The sequence below is a fragment of the Aethalodelphis obliquidens genome, unplaced genomic scaffold, assembly GCF_003676395.1.
Source record: "Aethalodelphis obliquidens isolate GAN/ISIS:26980383/991018 unplaced genomic scaffold, ASM367639v1 scaffold90, whole genome shotgun sequence".
Lineage (NCBI taxonomy): Eukaryota > Metazoa > Chordata > Mammalia > Artiodactyla > Delphinidae > Aethalodelphis > Aethalodelphis obliquidens.
The window spans coordinates 684,670-704,647 of NW_020838034.1; the positions used below are offsets into that span (position 1 = coordinate 684,670).

Sequence of the window (19,978 nt, forward strand, 5' to 3'; positions counted from 1 at the left end):
GCGCGCGGAGCGGGGGGAGGGGATGAGGTGAAGGGGGAGCGCGAGGCGGGGGCGCGCGGTGCCGGGGTGGGGGGAGGGGGACGCAAGGCGGGGGCGCGCGGGCGGGCGTCGGCTCGCGGGCGCTTCCCCTCCCCCCGCCCCTCCACCTTTCCCTTCCCCCACCTCCGCCACCACCGCCTCCTCCCAGCCTCCCTCCCTTCCTCGCTCCTCACCGCCCCCGGGCGGGCGGGCGGCCAGGCTGGCCTAGGCCAAAGCTCCTCACCTGGCGGTGGCGGTGTAACTCCCGGCTAGCTCGCCTCCCCAGGCGGCGGCGGCGGCGTCGAAAAAGGAAGAGGCTACGGCACAGTAGGTTCCGGACCCCGCTGACGGGACCGGGGGCGGGGGTGGGAGTGGGGGGCGGGCCGGACCCGGGCGGGCGGGCGGAGCAGACACTGCGGTACAGACGGGGGCAGCGGCGGCGGCGGCGGCTGCACCGGCGGCGGCGGCACCACACAAACAAGGACGCTGATTGGGCAGCTGCCAAGCGCCTCGACTCCGCCTTCCCCACACGCCACGACGCCCATTGGGCGACCTGAGCCGGCCTCCCCGCCCTCCTCTTCTCGGCCACACCAATAGGAGACAGGATGCCGGGGCTACACCCCACCCTTGAAGAGTGAGTGGCTGGAGAAGTGATGATTGGCGTACCTAAGACCCAATCGTAAACGGAGGAGGGGGATGGTCTAGCGGGGGCGCGTTAATGGGTACCTCGGCCAGTCCCAGACACATCCGGGTCTTCAGCAGCCCATTAAGTGTCGGGGGTCAAAAAATCGCTTCAGGCTGCAACTTTACCTTAGAGACGTTTTGGTCCCCAGGCAGCCGCCGTACCCCAGTATCCCAAAACCGGGATTCCCCTTTGGCCTGGTCTCATTCTTCCAATTCTAAAGATGGAGACTGGCGAACGGCGCTGGGCTCTGTGTTGGATGGTGTTTCATCCCGACAGAATCCAGAAATTTCACGATAGAAGTAGCTTGAGGCGCTCAGGCCTTGCAGTCTATTTGGGGCGTGGCCTGTCTCCATCTGCCAAAGGCCTTGAGCTTCCTGGTCTTCATTGTATCCCAGCATGGTCCTGTCGTGACTGAACCACGACAGGAGGAAAAAAGGCAGCTAGCCAAATTGCTGAGAAATTACGCCGTGCAGAGCCCTCGCAGCTCCTCTCGGGATCTCTTGGTCTGGTCAGGTTCACAGTGAGGGAAACAGCTTCCCACTCCACCGACTCCACTCAAGGCCCAACTCCTGCTAGCCTCCCTACTTCGCAAAAGCAGTTAGGCCCACCTAAACTCTCAGCGTTTCTCGAGCACTTACCACAAGTATTGTTCTTGAGCATCTGAGAATAGGGACCAAGTATCAGAGTCAGTGTGTTGAAGGAATAATAATAGCTAACGTTTTGGGAAAAGAGACTGAGGCACTGTGCTATATATGCATCCTTATTTATTCTTTTAAGAGCTATGCGTGGGTTATTTTATTTATTCCTCATAACTCTGTGGGGTAGATGCTGTTATCCCCATTTTACAGATGAGGAAAATGAGGTACAAATCAAATGACTTGCCCAAAGTTACACATGGTAAGTGGCAGAGCTGAAATTTGAATCCAGGTAGATCAAGAAACAGGTTCAGGGGCTTCCCTGGTGGCGCAGTGGTTGGGAGTCCGCCTGCCGATGCAGGGGACACGGGTTTGTGCCCCGGTCCGGGAGGATCCCACATGCCGCGGAGCGGCTGGGCCCGTGGGCCATGGCCAATGAGCCTGCGCGTCCGGAGCCTGTGCTCCGCAACGGGAGAGGCCACGTTAGTGAGAGGCCCGAGTACCGCAAAAAAAAAAAAAAGGTTCAGAGAGGCTAAGGAACTTGAAAAGGTCAGACAGCTAATTAGTGACTAAGCAGTGGTTTGAACCCAGAAATAACTGGTTCCAGAAGCACTAGAATGTGTTTTTTCGAATCATTTAGAAGTCATGCTGTGCAATAGAAATGAAACTAATGAAGGACATGTCCACAAAAATACAGGTGGGCCCCTGAACACACACACATGCAGAGGCATGCCCCAGTTCTAAAGTGGATAAAACACCTTCTCTTTCCAAGAACATGGTCTCTGGAGTCCAACTGTCTGGGTTTGGATCTCTTACCAGTTGTGTGATTTGGGTGCAAGTTACTTAACCTCTAGTTTCTATGCCCTACTTTCCCTATCTTTAAAATGGGAATGCTTGATGAGTACCTAGTTCATAGGGTAATGGTGAGGATTATAAAATATACATTTTAGATGTTCAGAGGGGTACTTCCCTGGTGGCGCAGGGTAAGACCTCATGCTCCCAATGCAGGGGGCCTGGGTTCGATCCCTGGTCAGGGAACTATATCCCACGTGCATGCTGCAACTAAGAGTTTGCATGCCACAACTAAGGAGCCCACGAGTCGCAACTAAGGAGCCCATGTGCTGCAACTAAGGAGCCCGCCTGCTGCAACTAAGACCTGGTGCAAACAAATATTTTTTTTTTAAAAAGCTCAGGATAGTGCTAAGCACATAGTAAGTACTCAGTAAACATTATTATGAGAATTTTCCTGACTTTTCCAACAATTTCACCCTCTTAGTTCAAAATTCAGCTTCGATTGGTATTCTACCTGTAGTACCTGTCTTTTACCACACTGAAAATTATGTCATTTTAATTCCTTCACTGGCTCGGTTATTTCACACACGATAGAAGACCTATTATGTGACTAGATACTCTTCTATGTGCTGGGGATATACAGGAAATGGGACAAAGTCACTGCCCTCATGGAAGGTACAGCCCTCTTTCCCTAACCTGCTGCTTTGTCCATTATCAGTCCAGGGCACTCTCTGCTGTCTGAAGGGCCATTCTTCAAGGGCTGCAAGGATATGAGAAACACAGTGGTGGAAGATACTAGCCTGAGGAAGATACTAGTGAGGCCTGAGAAAATGCCTTTCAGCAAAATTAAAATCAGGCCGTGGAGGGGGAACTTTCAATCTGGAGTGATCAAGCTCCAAGACAGACAGGTAAGCAAGGCCACTGGTGTAGTGGACGTGACTTTGCCCTATGCAGGCTCTGTTCGTTTTCTTTTTGTGGCTAACATTTATTGAGTGTGTTTAGCACTTTATGTAAATTATATAATTAATCTTTGAACAACCTCCCCAATTTGCAGATGAGGAAAAACTGAGGCACAGCAGTTAAGTAACTTGTCTGATGTAATAAAATTAGTAAGTGCCAGAGACAAGATTTAACTAAAATTTGTCATACTTGAACCTACACACTCTAAAGTCAGGGAAAAGAAATGGGGCCAGGTAATTTGGACTTATCCTGCCCCTCATACAGTTCCCTAAGCCACAGGACAGAGATGTCAGATGCTGTGGTGAGTACTTTGCTATTGGAATCTGCAGGTACTCTCGCGGTTAAAGAATTCTGTAGTTCCACCCATCTGACTACAGGCCTGTTGAAAAATGAGCAGCATAAGCTGGGAGGCAGAGTCATCATTGGGGCATTCTAGACCAGGAAGACTGTATGCTCTATTAAGGTAGGGACTGAGCCCCAAAATTCGCTCTATAATTCCACATGGTTCAGTGCACAGCTGGGCATGCTACACTCAACAGAAACTTATGTTTTCAGGAAGGAAGTCACTCAACTTTGCAGAAGGTTGTTGGGGATGATACAGGGAAAGTTTGACTCTAGGGAGTGAGGTCTGATCAGAACCTGGGGTGACATGAGGGTTCCCCTCTGAAGAAGGCATCTCCTAGTCCCTGGCAAAAACAGATGGCATTTCCTAAGCCCCTCCTTTGCAGCTCCTTTAGGACACTGCTCAAGTTAGGATGGGGACGCATCCTCTGGCTTGAAGGTCCCAGAATTCAGAAGTGGTATGGCTCTCTTCATCCACCGATATCCACCCCCAGGAATTTGCGCTAGAGGCTCATGTAAGTTATTTCCTCCATTGACACTCCTGCCCTCCTTCCCCAAGATATTTCTGTTTTGTTGGCTAATTCCCTTTGGTAATTGATTTTGCAGCTCTGTTAGGAGTGTTTCCTGTGTTTATTTCATTATATAGGAAAGAAAGGGAGAACTCCGAGTGGACCAAAAGGATTAGAAAAATGATGCCTGGATGCCTGGCGCCCACACGCAGTGAGCCCCTTAATCCTTGACCCTGTCTTCCTGGTGCTGTCCCCAGGTTGAGTCCCTGGTTGGAAGAGTACTGCCTTCAACTAGAGCAACTAAGGAGGCCTAGAATGAGATCCAGGGCTCCCAGGATGCGTGAGAGCTGCCCTGTGGAGGTACTGGAGAAGTTGGGAGGGGGAAGCTGTGGGGAGAGGAAAGAAGGCAGAGATGAGCTCAGGGCCCCCAGAGAATGGAGTCTTTGTTTGGGGTACAGATGAGGGACAAGGGGGTGATTGTGTGGGAGGGCCGGAAGTACCACACAGACTGGCACCACCATAGCCAGCACCGGATTCACCCCTCTCCTGCTCCAAGAACTCCCTGTGCCCCAAGGGACCAGAACCAGACCTGGTCAGGGAAAGCAGTGCGTGCCTGAAGGCAGCAAGGGATGCAAAGGTGGAAAGGAGGATGTGTAGCCAGGAGAAAAAGTGAGGTATCCCCCACCATTATCCCAGACTCAGAGAACAGGAGGCAGAAGGAAAAAGACAGAAGCAGCTTTTACTATATTACATCCAACAAAACTTCGCAAGGAACAATCCTTATTGCACAGTCAGGGCCCTGGGTGGGTGAAGCATTCCCCAAGGTGGAGTGGACAGAAAGGATCAGGACCAGAGGGGCACCAGTTTTTCCTAAGGGGAGGCTGGGACTCCTCTAGCTCCCACCTCCTAACTTTCAAGGAGCTACAAACCACTGGACCACGTGGGCCCATTTCCCTTCTCTTTCTCACTGTCCATAAGAACCTCATAAGCAAGGGGGCTGTGGCTCCAGAATAAATAACTTAAAATAAAATACAAACACTAAGGTAGAAAAGCATGGAGAGCCTTGGGCTCCTTCGGCAACTCTAGGGAAGCGGGACCATCATTGGTGGGGAATGACATCCCTCCCTCCCATTCAGGGCAAAGGCTCAGTAGCTGTGTATCTTTCTAGTTGTTTTTTAAAACAAAAACTTATAAAATGACCAGGGCAGTGCAGATCTGTGGGTACCCTGGAGAGGAGTTCCTGGTATAGGATGAGGCGGAACAGAGATGTGCCAGCTCCCCCCAGGCCTCCTCCAACATCAACATGAGCACAGAGGGCAGGTTGGAGATAGGGGAATTGTGACTTTTGGTAACAGTGGGTCCCTCTTCCTGCTGCCCCCATTCAGAGCCTACGGCTCGGCATGCTTCCCAGCCTATTCCCAACTCCTCTATGAAAGCAACAGGGAAGCAGGTTATCTCTAGAATCCATTCTCCCTCACCTCCTCAGCCCAGGCTGGAGAAGGAAGCTTAAGGGTCCCTAGCATTCCAGAGGTGCTCCAAAATATTTTCGGCAGTCAATGGCCTTTGGGGTGGGCATCTGTGCCCGCCGCTGCCTCAGTTCCTCCTTGCCCGTGCTGCTGGCCAGCTTGTTAAAGGCGGACTTGTACTTCTTGTCAAAGGCCACTAGGAAAGAGGGTGGAGGTAGGTCAGTATATTAGGATTCCAAGCTTCCACACCTGGCCCCAGATCCCTAAACTCCTCAGCCCCCTGCCTGCTCCCTCACCTATGTCCACGTGGTCCTTGCCCAGAGCAGCCAATGTCAGGAATAAGATCTCACGGTAGATGCCCCTGGAGTGGAGGCAAAAGGGTATAAGTGAGATAAAGGGGGTATGGAGCCCAGGACAGACCAGGGACCTCTCAGATAGGAACACGATACCTCTGCAGGTGCAGGCCAGTGGGAGGGGGCCCTAGAGTTTCCAGCAGGAGCCCTATAGCCTTGTGCACCTCATTGAGACCGACATGGCGCAGCACGGACTCCAGCAATGCTAGACTAAGGGATGCAGGTACTGGGCCAGGCCATACCACCCGCTGGGGGATCTGGCCTGGGTGAAAAAAAAGAAGGTAGCCAGGATTATTGAGCCCTCTAAGTCTGGGACCTTCCCCTTCCCATCCTAGGCCAAATACCAGACTTACTGTGGACCCTCCAGAGCACATAGAGAGGTGGGCAGCTGTTGGGGTCAGGGGTCAGGACATCCCACAGCAGCCGCACCTGCACAGATGCTGGATCAGGCATTATCCAAGGAGATGGGGCCTGCGGGGAGCCAAGATAAAGGAGAGAGGCTCATGGGGTGGGAGGCAGGGGACAGGAAATGGACAGGCGTTATTCCAAGAGACAGGAACATTACAGGACATAGCCAAAGAGAAGAGAGAAAGGAACTCTTGTTCCCCGTGGGAATGCAAGCTCTATTGAGAGCAAGGACTCTGTTTTGTAATCTGCTACATCCCTAGTGCCTAAAACTCTGCCTGGAACCTAAAAGGTGCTCAATAAATATTGGTGCAGTGAATAGAGCAATAAATAGATGAACATTAACAAATTATTGTCTGGGTACCAGGCACTACACTAGGTGCCTTAACAACAGCCCTGTCTGTGGGGGTGGGGGGGCGGCACTTATGCCATTTTACAGATGAGAAATTGTAGCTCAGAGTAGTGAAGTGAAAGGGCCGGGAGTCAAACCAGGTACAACCAACTCCAAAGCCTGTGCTCTTTCTATAGCACTGAAGACACAGAGGACTGAGAAACAGAGCTGGGAGATGAGGAAGCAGGGACCATATCAGGGAACTGACCTGGGGAGGTGGGGGGCCATCACAGGAGGCCAGCACCAGGCATGGCAGAATACTGGGCAGGCGTAGCCGCTGGAAATACCACAGAAGGTTCCAGAAGATGATGGGGTGAGCAGCAGGCAGCTCAGGCAACGCCAGTACCTCACTGCCCTCATTCTCTACCAGCGACTCCAGTTCCTTACGCAGCACCAGGGGGCTCAGATACGCCCATGCCCCACTCTCGACACGCCGGGAGGTACCCTGTCAGGCACAAAGTGGGAGGGCAATGGAGGGCATGTACCACGGTCCCATCCTCAGAGCCACAATTCCCACTGGGCCACCATGTCCAACAGCTTCTGGGACGTCCCTTGCCCTCAATGCCTACCTCTCCCCAGCACCACTGGGGCCACCCACAGGGCAACACACACACACACACACACACACTGCTTGTGCCCCTTTGGCCCAGCCCTTACCCCCACGTGTCCGTTGCAGAGCTGGGGCTCATCCAGGGCAAGGCAGAGCCTGCGGTCACTGAGCACAGGGCCTGGGCCCCCAGGGACAGGAGCATCTTTGCTGCCACTGGCACCAGCAGAGGCAGGCTTGGGGCTGGGGGCACTGCAGCGAGATAGCAGGAGGGTCAGCCCTCGGACCTCCACCTCCCTGCCCCACCCACAGCACTCGCCCTGCTTTGGGCACCTTGGTCGGGAATCAAAGGTCTGGACACTGAGTAGGGGCACAAAGGGGCAGGTGCAGAAGGGACAGGTTGTGTTGAGGTTGGAGTCATCAGGTGCCCAGCCAGCCATGATCTCCTCATCATACACCAGGGAATCACAGGCGCGGCACAAGGAGCAGCTAGACAGCAGGATCTGCAGGCAAGGAGACCCCAGGAAGCAGGCCCCTTTTGGCCTCTAGGCTCTGGAGCCCGTGCTCCTTCCCCAGCCCCTCTCATCTTCACATCCCAGCCCAGGCTCCTCCCACCTCCTCCCCAACCCCTGCCTTTGACAGAGTGAATGGGTGTGGTGTATGTGTGTGTTCAAGCACATCTGCGTGGGAGGGATTATCCTCACTTCCAGGGAAGGTGGCTGCAAGGATCCAGGGGTGTCACTGAGGCGCTCTGAGGAATGGCGAAGGCTCACGCTGCTGAGAGAAGATTCTGAGAGGTCCCACTCACTGCCCAGAGAGGCTGAGCTCTGCCATTACATGAGAAAGCATAGTTAGCCACACCCATGCTCCTCTTCACCCAGGATGCTGGCTTCAGCCACCCCTCAAGGCCCTCTCTGCGCACTCCTGGTTAGCAGCTCCTCCCCAGGCCTCCCGGTGCTAAAGTGTCTGGACCCTCCCCTCACTGGCTACCTCGGATGCAGTGGATCCAGGGCGCTCCCGTGGGCGCAGAAGGCTGTCCATGGGGCTGCGGCGGGCTGGGGGAGGCAGGTCAGGGGGCAGCTCAGGCGGAGGAACACGAGAGGCAGGGGAGCGGCGGGAAGGAGTGAGCAGCTGTTGGAGGCGGGCACCCAGCCCTCTTCGGGGGGTGCTGGCCTCATCCTGATGCCAGCCAGCCTTGGGCACCCGCCCACTTGGCCCTTGCAGGGTTTCAGTGGACTGGGTACTCAGGGCTGAGCCTGCGTCCCCTGGGCTGCCTCCAGGTGCCGGCTCCTCCCCGGTCAGGCTCAGGTCTGAGAGGCTTCCATCGTGCCAGGGCACAGGTGATCCCCGGGGTTCCAGCACCCCCAAGGCCTCTATCACTACAGGGCAGAAAAGAATCAGGGAAGATGGAGGCCAGTCCCTCCTCCAGGAACTGAGTAAACACAATTCCTGGCTGTACAGACTCTGGCACCACAGCCCCCACCATGGTGACAGTCCAGGCAAGATTCCCTCAGTGCCTACAGTGCCCACCACAAAGCACCACCCGTCCCTCCTGGCTCTGGCCTTCCCCGCTTTCACTGGCAAGTGGTCAGGGAAGCTGACGGGGCTGAGGGTTGGGGTGTGGGACGAGGGCACTCACTGTGGGCCACGGCAGCCTCCACAGTGGGCTGTGCCCCTCGGGCACTCCCCAGGCTGCCACTCTTCACCAGGCGCCCCGCAGGCGAGGCAGGGTCCCTCAGGCTTCGCCCAGCCCAGGTAGTCTGGCGCTGAAGGGGGCGGGTAGGGGAGGGGTGCTCCAGATAGGGCTCTGTAAAAGATAGAGAGGGGATTGAAAGGCAGCCAGCTAGAAACCCAGCCCCCAGTTCCGAAACAGAGCTCCTTAAGTGGACCTGGATTTATGGGGCTCCTCCCAGGCAGAACTTCATCTCTTTTGTTACCAGCCAAGTATAGTTTATCCACTCTGAGAACGCCCAGTGCCAGCCACTAGGCCAGCCCTAGCTCTCCACGCCTATCCCCCTGCCTGTGTCACCAGCCCCTACCCACCTGTCTGGGAGCCGCCTGCCTCTTGTGCTGCCGTCTCTGCCTCCTCCTCCTGCTTCTGACGCTGCCACCGCTGCCGCCGTTCTCTCAAGGGCTGGCGGAACTGAGCAGCCCCCAGGACCACGTTCCGGAGCTTGGCCCAGCGCAGGCGCCCACCCGGTGTACCAGACGGCCACTTGCCTTCCAGCACGGCCTGCCAAGCACAGTGCCCGTGAAGATGGCCTACTTCCATACCCTGGCCTCAGCCTGACGCCAACTGCCTGACCTGGAGCCCCAGGGACCACCTTCTCTTCCAGACATCCTGCCTAGGACTGTCCTGCCAATGGCTCAGCCGGGAGCAAGAGCCCAGAAGAGACAGTTGGCAGCTGCCACCCTGAGGGGTTCTAGAGGAAGCCAGAAGCAGTGGAGACAACCTGGATCCAGACTCTGCTGTTTATAAACTATGGGCTTTGAAGAAATCGGTTCATTTTTTGGGTCATTAGTTTCCTCATCTAAAAAACAGGAAATGTAGGTTAGTATCATGGTTAAGGGCCTGAATTCAGGAAACATCGGCGTGCCTGTGTGCATCTCCTAACTCCCTAACTTACTCACTGTGGTACCTCGGATAAGTTACTAAGCCCCTGCAACCTCATGGCCTCATCTGTAAGATGGGGACAATAATCATTCCACTTCATGGGGCTGTGGTAAAGATAAAATGATTTGATGTGGGCTTCCCTGGTGGCGCAGTGGTTGAGAGTCCGCCTGCCGATGCAGGGGACACGGGTTCGTGCCCCGGTCTGGGAAGATCCCACATGCTGTGGAGCGGCTGGGCCCCTGAGCCATGGCCACTGAGCCTGTGCGTCTGGAGCTGTGCTCCGCAACAAGAGAGGCCGTGACAGTGAGAGGCCCGCGTACCACAAAAAGAAAAAAAAAAAAAAATGATTTGATGTGGAAAATGTATTTGGAACAGGGCCTGGCATATTGGCTCCCACTATTAGCTATCATCGGGAGGTAGCAGTACTCGCCCAACCTCCTTGTCAGGGGTATTGTGGGTGAAGATCAAAGCGGCCAAGTATGAGAAAACCGTCTGTAGGTGCTAAGGCACTAGAGGAGCACAATGGGTGACAATGGTGACAGGACCTTGTTGGGTTGTATGGTCCCAATCTCCAAGGAGAGGGGAGAGCGGCAGGTGTCAGGGAGCAGCATCCTTCCCACACACCTACCCGGCACAGGCTGCCATCCCCCCTCACTCCAAATTAGGTACCTTGTTATAGTAGCCGTAGGTGATGGTGTTGGGCACGATGCCTGCCCGCCGCATGTCCAGCATGACCCGCACGGACAACACGGGCTGCCCATAGTGTGAGCAGAGCTGCATCAACACCCGGTAACACACCTGGGCCAGGAGACGTGCAGGATGAGAGCGGACTCACTCCCAACCCAAATCCTCAAGTCTCAGCAAGCACCCTTCTCCAGCCTCCCCAATTCTCACAGACTTCACTGGCCCCTGGCAGCTCCTGGGCTTGCCTCAGAGCCACCTACCCTTCCTGCTGACCCTGCCACCCTGCAGTCTCTACTGCTACACCCTGAACATGCTCATTAATTCAGTGAATGTGATGGAGCTCTCAACTTGTGCCCGTGCTCCCCATCTGCTTTCCACGGTCACCAAGTTTCCCTCTCACAGCTCCCATGCCTGCACAAGCCCCTGGGACTGGGCGCAGGTGCCCACCTCGTCGGGCAGCACCACCTTGCGGCTCTCCATCTGGCGCAGCACCTGGTAAGCCGTTTGCAGTGCCCGCACCCTGGAGGGCGCCGACCGCACGTAGGCAGGCAGACACAGGAACCACAGCCCATAGCAGTGGCCCAGCAGGCACCGGGCCCAGAGCTCAGGCACAGCTGCTGACTTCTGTGCCATCCGCTGTGCGATCTTCATCTCCTAGGTAGGGCAGGGGACACACCTGGGTGAGTACAATGCCAGGGCAGGGCAGGTCTTAAAATAGTGTGGGAGAAACAGCACCCTCCCTGAGGAAGGGTCTGTGTACTGACAAGGCGGGAGAGATGCTGCACACACAGCCCAGGATCCCCAAGCAGAGATGCCTAGCTTGAGCTCGGGCAGGTGCCCTGGTTTCCCAGAGTGCTCAGAAAATGAAGATGAGGATGATGACAGTGGTAACAATAGCTAATATTTCATGTGCCAGACATAACTGAAACCTTCCAACAACCTTATGGGGTAAATACTATTATACCTATTTTACAGATGAAGAAACTGAAGCAGCAGCCCTTGGCCTGAGCCAGATGCCTCTGGGGGGCCCACCTGCGGGTTACCTGTTTGGTACGGCGAGGGGCAGGACTGCTGGGGGCACTACGGGATGGACCTGGCACAGGCAGAGCCCCGGGTTGCTCTTGAGGAGACTCAAACAGCTCAGCCCGTAGTTCGGGGAACCCATCGTAGCTGGAGGGGCAGAGAGAGGCAACATCAGGAGCAGTCGGCACTAAGTCAGCCCATGGGGCCTCACAACAAGTGAGGGGACAAGAGGCTCTCACCAGTACTGGGGGGTAGATTCACTGCCCTCTGGCGCCGGCGGCTCCTCGGGAGGTGTGATAAAGACAGTGAGCTCACTTCCTGACAGCTCCTCCAGCTCCACCAAGGGTGTTGGCTCCGGCTTCTCCTGCTCTGGGTGGACCTGGAGCAGGATGGTAAGAGAATGAGCATCTCGCAGGAAAGCATAGCCACAGGGAAGGAGGTAGTGGGTCCAGATTCCACCAAGGCCCTGGAGACAGAGCTGGGGGATGGAGTGAGGAATGGGAAGACAGTACATCTATGAGGCCGGTCACATATGCTGCATAGGCTGTGCCCTGTATAACTCCAGGGGCACCATCCCTGCCACAGATGAGATGTAGAGTGTTGATACCTGGGATAACAGAGACTGCCAAGAGGAGAGCAGAGGGCAAAGGGCATGAAGAGAAGGGATAATGCCCAATACCTTGTCAACACAAGAGTCAAAGAATTCCAGGGCAGCATGCCGAGCAGAGCCAAAAGAACATTCCTCAATGAACTGCGAGAACATCTGTGTGTGCAGCAGCTGGGAGTACAGCTTGTGGCTGGAGCGTTCTCGGGATTTGAGGAAGCCTGACAGATGAGAATGGGGCAGAGAGGAAGGTTACCAGGGGTCCCTACCACAGGCACCCCCTTCCGAACCCTTTTCTCGGCTCCCTGCCAACTTGGCGTCCAAGGCCATCAAAGTCATCCCCTCTTTGGCCCCTCTGGCACCACTACACCACACGCCAAGCCGAGCAGCTCAGCTACCCCAGCACCACAGTCCCACGGAATCCCTCCCTTTTATCTGTTGGCACCTAGGACCTCAGACTGGGGAGTCTCCAAGGGAAGAGAGTTTCGCCCATGGGGGCGGCTCACCACAGGCGTCACTGTGTCCCCACCAAGCCCAAGGCTTCCCAGAGGGCAGGGCCACAGCTGGTTCATCTTTGTACCCTTATCCCCTCTCCAAGCCCAGAAGAGCATACAGCTCAAAGCTGGTGCCCACAAAAACGTGTGCTGAGTGAAGGAACAAGAAACTGTGTGATTCCTCGTCCCCCCGGGCTTCCCCATGGAGCCCAGCCCCTGGCCACCCCTCCCGTGACCCCCGCCCCAAGCAGAGACAGGGCCCCTTTACCCTGCAGGAAGAAGAGGTTGTCGACATCACGAGACCCCTCAGAGGGGGCCTGGGTGAGCGGGCGTAGGAAGTCCCGGTAGCCCTTGAGCAGGCAGGCCATGAAGCGGAGGAAGGCTCCCTGGACCTCGCGCTCCAGCTGGGCCCGGCGGCCGCACACTGCCTCATAGTCTGTCAGCAGGAATTCCAGGGAGGCCTCCTCCTCGGGTCCAGTATATGCTGGGGACCAGGGCAGCCTGAGAATCAGGGCCAGCACCCGTAGGGCTTGCCTCAACCCTGCCCTTCACACAGAAGTCACTGTTGCTACCCCACCACCGGCAGGTCCTAACAGACCTGGTACCAATAGTAACTAAAAAGTTACCTTCAGGGACTTCCCTGGGGGTGCAGTGGTTAAGAATCCACCTGCCAATGCAGGGGACACGGGTTCGAGCCCTGGTCCGGGAAGATCCCACATGCCACGGAGCAACTAAGCCTGTGCGCCACAACTACTGAGCCTGCGCTCTAGAGCCCGCGAGCCACAACTACTGAAGCCCACATGCCTAGAGCCCGTGCTCCACAACAAGAGAAGCCACCGCAATGAGAAGCCCATGCACCGCAACAAAGAGTAGCCTCCGCTCGCCACAACTAGAAAAAAGCCCGCACGCAGCAATGAAGACCCGATGCAGCCAAAAATAAATAAGTTAATTCATTAAAAAAAAAAAAAGAATTTACAAAAAAAAAAGTTACTTTCAGGTAACAGTTTCAAGCCTCCCCAATGACAAGCTCAACCTCCCTGACATATTCAGGAATATTAACGTGACATTCGCTTCCGTCTTGCTTAAACTGGAATTTGAATTCCTCTCACTTCCACCAAATGAAAGCCTAACTCCTCTAACCTCCTCAGGTAAGGTCAGCTCCCCACAGGCCTCCCCAAACTGGAGGTTCAAGGTCAATGACAGTTTCCAGCCTCCCACCGCCACCCACGCTCCTCACTCTGATCCAGCTGCTGGTATAGGTTTGTCAGTGTAGTCAGCAGAACCTTGTAGGGTCTGCGGGGCAGGATCCGAGGGGAGAGGGGCTTCTTTTCCTCAGTGCTGTGAGATAAACAGAAGGAAGGAAGGGTGATGGGGCTCCTCGCCAGCCTCCTCCACGTTTTGCCTGAGGCTCCTTTTGAGCAGGTACACTGCATACACCAGCCCTCTCCTGCCCCCCACCTCGAAACCCCCTGGACAAGACCCAGCCCTCTTACTGGAAGAGTGTGTTGGTATCAAGATCAACACAGATGACATCCATAGGCGGGTCATGCAGATCGAAGTAACTGGAGTGGATACCCACGATGAAGGGCACGGGGGCGCTCAGCACGTCTGCCAGCACTAGCGGGCACAGCGGAATGTAGGGGCACTGCCAGTGCAGCGGGAAGATCATCTAAAGCATCAGGGAGTAAGCACCAGTGAGCAGGGCGTAGGGGCAGCAGGAGAGGGGGCCTTGGCCCTGGGGGTGGTGCCTGTTGAGAGAAGCTGTGGGAGTTGGGCTCCAAAGAAGAGCTCCTGACGGAAGCTGTATGTCCTGTAGGTCGTGCCCAAGGGTAAAAGGCTGAGGAACCCTCCCCAAGAAAAGAAAAGTAAGGAGAATCTAGGTAGGGACCGGGGCACCAGAAGGAACACTCTAGGCAAGGCAGTCTGGGCAGGGTAGCACTCACAGAGACGAGGGCTTCGCAGACGCTGGTGAGCAGGTCCGGCCGCAGTGAGTGGACTAGCAGTTTGTGCTCCGTGAGCACAGCCAGCAGCAGCGTGATAGCCAGCTCTGGGCCCAGGCTCTGCAGCAGCTGCAGGAAGCTGGCACCACTGCGGGCAATGCCAAGGTGGGGGAAGAGTCAGCAGGAGGCCTTTCCCTAGTCACTGGGCACAGACACCACCTGGGCCCAGCCTGCATAGACCTCAACACCTGTGCCCATCTGCCTGGCACCTACCATGTCCTTGGTCATCAAAGCCCCCCCAACCTGGGCACATACCTGAGGGGCAGGGGTGAGGATACAGGCTGGCAGAGGAGCAGGTTGTCATAGGGAGACATCTGGGAGACAGAAGAGCCACAAGTCAGGATGGTGAAGACTAGCCCCTGGCAGTTCTCCTCCTCCCATCCAGCCCCAGCCTCAGCCTCAGCTCTCACCTGCACCAGGATGCGGGGTCTCTGTGGGGAAGGGAAGGGGACATTGTGAATGAAGTGGGAGATGTGCCTGGGGGAGAGAGGGGTCCAGTCAGAGGCAGACTCCCAGTCTACTTCATTCAGCCACATTTGCTCTTCTCCTTCACCTGTCCACAAGAACCTTACTCCTCCCTGAGATCCACCTCGAGAATGGTGTCAGCCATCAGAGCCTCCATTATGTACAGCATTTATGCAAATCAGAAAAGAGATTCCCTCTGGGCCTGCACAGCCCCTGGCCAGGACTTAGCTAGCAAGTGTAGCCTGGATTTCAGGCCCCACTCAGCCCCTCAGCCGGGGCACTTTTGCAGTGGACCAACTCTCCAGCCACACACTACAGCCCCATCCCCACTCCTCCGCCCACCCAGGTCCCCCCACCCCCAGCTCCAGCCTAATCTCATCCATCTCTCCTGGCCTCCCGAGATCCCCTCATAACCCTTCCCAGTGCCGGGGAAGTCTCGTGCTCACGCTTCCAGGGGCAGGCGGTGGGGGCCTGAGACGGAGTAGCGGTAGAGGAAGGTGAGGAAGGCGCGGAAGGCAGGGAAGGCAGGCCAGCGGGACAGCACAGCGATGGCACGGCGGCTGCGCACAGCTCGGCCCCCCAGTGCCCGGCCCCGCTCCACGGCGCTCAGCAGGCCCAGGGCCCGCGCTTGCCGCTCCGAGAGCCTGGTCCTCGGGAATGCCTCGTAGAACTGCAAGGCAGCACCGTACACCTGGCAGGGGCAGAGGGGCAGTCAGGCGGGCCCTGTGGAGCCCGGACCCCTGACCACACTCTGCACACCCACCTTATCACCAGCTGCACCCGTGAGCACAAAGGTGGAGAAGACGGGCACGGGGTACTTGGTCTGGGCAGGCCAGCACTCGATAGTGGCCCCCATGGGCAGGCAGAAGACGGGCACTGACTCGGGCAGCGGGAACGCCTCATTGTCCTCCTCTGGGTAGCGGCCCAGCAGCTCTGCACCCCCGGCAGAGTGGGGGTACCCAAAAGGAGTAGGGTCAATCAGACTCCAGGGGAAGGAAGCAGGGGATCCCAGAGACGGGCCAAGCGGCAAAGGGGAAGTGAGTTCTGTGGACACTGAAGGTACCAGCCAAGAGGCACCAGGGCAGAGGGACACAGAGGGTCAAGGGGTTGGAGAGACAGAGGGGCTACTCACCTGCCTCATACACCAGCGTGTTGGCCTTGGCCAGGCCCACCTTGTAGCACAGGTACACTGCTGGGCCCCACTGCCCCAGAAATGGCAAGAGACAAGCAGACACACAGCTAACAAAGGTTTCTGGGGTTCATTTTCTCCACCACCCCCACGTGGTCTTTGTCTTTATAACTCCCACTAATCCCAGTCCCCCAAGACGAGAGTCACGCCTCTGGGCCCCGCCCCGCCATTAGACGCCTTGGTCCTAGGATACCCTTTGTGCCCAGGGTCCACACCGTCACACAGAGATGGGGCAGGTCTCAGCTTCTGGCTCGGGGCCCCACTCACCATGCCAGGGTTGAGGTTGCGGGGCAATCGGCAGTAAGTATGAGGCGTGCCCTCGCCCTTGCTGGGCAGCACCAGGCAGAGGTCAGTGATGCCCAGGGCATGCAACCCTGCCCCCTCTGCTGCCCGCCGGTAAGTGAGGTAGGTGCGGGGGTGCCCAGGGCCTGGAGGGGCCAGGTTGGCTGAGTGGCTGTAGGGTGTCGTAGCTAGCACTTGGAAGCCAGGCTTGGGACGTTCCTTCCCCTCATACAACACCCTTGGCACAGAGAACAGAAAGAGATGTCAAAAGTCCAATACAGAGGAGCAAGACCCCAGTCCTGCTAGATCTGCCTACCTAGTCCTACCTACTCAGCCTAGTCAAACCCCAACACCAGGGCCCACTTCTTGCTGAACTCTGCCCTCCAAAATCCTGTGCCCCTCTTCTGCCCTTGGCTCTACTTCTTGATCAGTAACAACTCCTCAAACCTTCCATGGTTCTCAAGCTCATTAATAAATACTAAGAATAAAAGCTACCATTTATTGACTCTGTGCTAAGTCCCTTATATGGATTATCTCACTTAATCTTCTCAACCACGCTATAAGGAGGTATTATTTTCCCCAATTTACAGATGAGGGAAAAGGCTAACCTGCCTAAGGTCACATAGCTAGCAAGTAGCAGCACTAGTATATGCACCCAAATCTGTGTGAGAACTAAGTACGCACAACTTCAGGCCCTTCTCCCTGGCCTGTAGCCCACTCCCTTCCCATTCCCATTGCACATCCCTCATCCCATACCCCTACCTCTCCCTGCCTCACCCCAGTTCTCCTCCCAGCCACCCTTGGTGCCAGCATGGGTAGGTGCACACACCCCAGCTCAACGAGGGGGGGCCTGTCACGCCCCCTCCGGTAGCAGATGACTGGTTGAGTTCCACCCAGGAGCCCAGCACTGAGTTCCAAGGGGTGGCCCCCGGCAGAAGCCTGGATGCATGTGTAGCCCTGGGGCACCTCCTCGCCCAGGGCCCTAGCGATGACTGCCACATCTGTGATGGGCTCAGCTGGCCGGGGAGGGCGAAGGGGCCCACTGGGTTCAGGAACCCACGTTTCCTCAGGGATGGGCGCTCCGTTCCCTGCAAGCCCAGCTATCACGAAGTAATCCACCAGCCGGGGGGGCCGCTCCTCCGCCATGGCCCCCCCCCTCACTCACTGCATCTGGAATGGTCAAGTGGGGGAGAGATGAAGCAAGGAAGGCTGGTGTTGCCATGGCAACCAGGGAGTTCCCCCCTCTTGCTTCCCTCCTCTTCCTAGTCCTTTCAAGGAAAAGCAGGATCAGTGGTCAGCCAATCCTAAACTCTCCCGCCTGTGACATCACCAGGCCCTCACAGCCCACCACAGCTCCTTAAAGAGACCAGGACCCTCCCTCTTGGTGGTACCAGCCCTCTTCCCAAAGAACCCAAACTCCACTCCACCGCACACAGCTAACCTGGGCTCTGACATCATAGTTTCTGTGTCCTTTTTAAAGACTCCACCCCACTTCACTCCCTAACATAACAGAGATCACAGTCTTTTCTGTAATGGCCTGCAATGACATCATTCCTTCTGGCCATGACATCATGCCAACTACAGTCTTTTTATGGGTTTCTGGCCTTCCTACTCTAGTTGACAATCTAAGAACCTCATGAGCCAGCTAATGTTCTTAAAGAGCCCACTTCTAGGTTTTTGTGAGGACTCCACAAAACCCAAACTTTAAGCGTCTTTTTGCCAGACTCAAGTGTCCTTTTTTCCTAACTTAGCTCCACTATCTGACAAAAAAACCACTGCCCTCCAACCTCCAGGATCCTTAGGTATCCCCAGTTAAGTCCAAAGCAGAGTGGGAGACAGTCCCAGAAATCCCCAAGCCCTCCTCCATGGAGCCCAGAGACAGAAACAGGCCCACAACGGGTCTTCAGTAACTCTTCTCACCTGCCTTCATGGCCCAACCCCAGGGAGTAGGAGCCCCAAGGGTCCCGGGGTGCCCCAGGGTGCAGAAGCTGGGAAAGAGCTTGGTGGGTGGCTTGCAGCTGAGGACCGAAGGCGTGGGGGCCGCTTCAGAGGGGAAGGGAGGTGACTTCCTGAAACAGTGGAGGGGAAGCTGCAGCTCAGCGGAAGCCAGCCTATGGGTGTGTGAGTGTGTGTGTGCGCGCGTGTGCTGGGGGGGGGGGTACCGTTGAAGGTGCCAACACAGCATCATTCCAAGTTGGAACCTTAGACTAAAGGACCCGGAGCAAGGCAGAGGAGGCTCAGCCTGGATCCAGGATGTACAATCCTACCTAACCTCCCACCCTTGCCAAGAGAAGAGGGGGCAAAGGAAGCTCAGTAGCCAAGCTGGCTCTCCTTAACCTGGCCTCTGGCCTCACACACATACACACACCAACTCCAGCTTAATTTAGTCTCTACATCTGCGAGGTGAGGCCAGGAGTTAGCGTCAGCCTCCTGATTTAGCTCTGGGACACAGCCCCATGCCTCGTCCCGTGCTGGCGAATGGGAGGGAGCCCTATGCCCTATGCCCTATGCCCAAGGCAGCAGGCGGGAGCCATGAGGTTGAGACCAGCAGAAGAGCGAGTGGCCCCCATCGGCAGGACCTCCGCACCCGGGCCTCTCCTCACCGAGCCAGGGAAGAGTCCTGCAGAAGGCAGCCCTTTCTCCCTGGGGAACGCAAGGGGCAGGGGCGCCACTCCGGGTCGCAACGCCCACAAGCCGGGCGGCGGGAAGTTCGCGTTGGGGCAGAGGGCGCGCCGAGCGGGAGGAGGGTGAGGAAGGAGCAGGAGGGCAGAGAGGAGCGGGCGCGCAGGCGGCCGGAGACGTGACGGCAGCAGCGCCGGCCGCCGCGTGACCCGAGCGGAGGGAGGGGTGCTCGAGCTCTAGGACCCGCGGGCGCAGGAGGGGTGCAGGGCGCCAGGGCACTGCTAGCTAACTCCGGGCTGCGCCCTCCCCTCCACTTTCACTTCCCCAGGAGAGAGGAACCGGAACCAGATGTGCAGCGCCGGAGAACAGCTGGGGGAGAGCCCCCGCCCCGCCGGCGCTCCCTCCCTTCCTTCCCCGCCCGCCGCCCCGCCCGGTCCAGCCCCTACCTGCCTGCCCCGCGACTCCCCCGCCGGCCGGCCCGCGGGCGGGTGGCTCGGAAGGCGGGTTGGCTGGCCGGCGGGCGACGCGGCTACCCGGCCCCGGACATGTCGCACCCGACTCGGGCGCCGCTCCCGCCGGGGCGACGTGAAGGAAGAAGAAGCGGCCGAGGGCGCCGGGGCGCGGGGCGCCGTGAAGGGAGATCCGGGCGATCCCAGCGTCCCCGCTGCGCTGCGCCACGCGGGGACTGTGCTGCCGCGCCGCTCGCTCGCGCCGCACGGCCCTTCCGGCTCCTGCTGCGCTGGAGGCCGGGTGCTCCTCCGCGCGCCCCGCTTTCTCTGCTCCCCCCACCCCCCCTCCCCCCTCCCGGACCGCGGGCGCCGCGGCTCCCCCCAACCCCCAACCTCCCGGGCCGGCGGCCGTGACCCTGGCAGCGCCTGCCCAGCGCCCGACCGCCTGC

The 19,978-nt window shown here is 57.2% G+C and overlaps 2 protein-coding genes and 1 long non-coding RNA gene across 17 annotated transcripts in view; 1 reads left to right on the forward strand and 2 right to left on the reverse strand.

Annotated features, from left to right (window-relative positions):
- GATAD2B (GATA zinc finger domain containing 2B) overlaps positions 1–501 on the reverse strand; it is an 83,967-nt gene extending 83,466 nt beyond the window's left edge. Inside the window, exon 1 of one of the 3 annotated variants that reach the window (XM_027094918.1) lies at positions 263–501. The gene's annotated coding sequence lies outside the window, so the exon portion shown is untranslated. The remainder of the gene's footprint in view (positions 1–262) is intronic. The other 2 variants (XM_027094919.1, XM_027094917.1) reach the window with 2 other exon arrangements.
- Positions 189–4,194, forward strand: LOC113613864 (uncharacterized). 4 transcript variants are annotated; one of them, XR_003430397.1, is made up of 4 exons: positions 524–652; positions 2,849–3,553; positions 3,819–3,947; positions 4,079–4,194. It is a non-coding gene; the product is annotated as an uncharacterized LOC113613864 (long non-coding RNA). The 4 variants fall into 4 exon arrangements; XR_003430396.1 differs by having other exon boundaries at positions 546–652; positions 2,849–3,038; XR_003430398.1 differs by lacking the exon at positions 524–652 and adding an exon at positions 189–345 and having other exon boundaries at positions 2,849–3,947.
- Positions 4,044–19,913, reverse strand: DENND4B (DENN domain containing 4B). Of its 10 annotated transcripts, none has more exons than XM_027094907.1 (29): positions 19,527–19,640; positions 17,288–17,628; positions 16,444–16,696; positions 16,120–16,189; positions 15,751–15,920; positions 15,434–15,678; positions 14,933–14,999; positions 14,778–14,836; positions 14,466–14,610; positions 14,016–14,191; positions 13,760–13,860; positions 12,791–13,006; positions 12,104–12,249; positions 11,664–11,803; positions 11,445–11,571; positions 10,849–11,055; positions 10,387–10,515; positions 9,147–9,336; positions 8,743–8,910; positions 8,091–8,482; positions 7,808–7,930; positions 7,437–7,606; positions 7,214–7,355; positions 6,765–7,001; positions 6,114–6,231; positions 5,857–6,022; positions 5,704–5,768; positions 5,420–5,603; positions 4,044–4,327 (listed from the first exon to the last, which is right to left on the reverse strand). In XM_027094907.1, the coding sequence occupies exons 2-28, from the start codon at positions 17,602–17,604 to the stop codon at positions 5,458–5,460; spliced, it is 4,485 nt and encodes a 1,494-aa protein (XP_026950708.1). In that variant the 5' UTR covers positions 17,605–17,628; positions 19,527–19,640; the 3' UTR covers positions 4,044–4,327; positions 5,420–5,457. The 10 variants fall into 10 exon arrangements, with proteins under 10 accessions (XP_026950708.1, XP_026950704.1, XP_026950705.1 ...); XM_027094903.1 differs by lacking the exon at positions 4,044–4,327 and adding an exon at positions 18,379–18,527 and having other exon boundaries at positions 4,661–5,603; positions 19,527–19,633; XM_027094904.1 differs by lacking the exons at positions 4,044–4,327; positions 19,527–19,640 and adding exons at positions 18,379–18,527; positions 19,062–19,348 and having other exon boundaries at positions 4,661–5,603.
- Between the last annotated feature and the right edge of the window lie 65 nt (positions 19,914–19,978).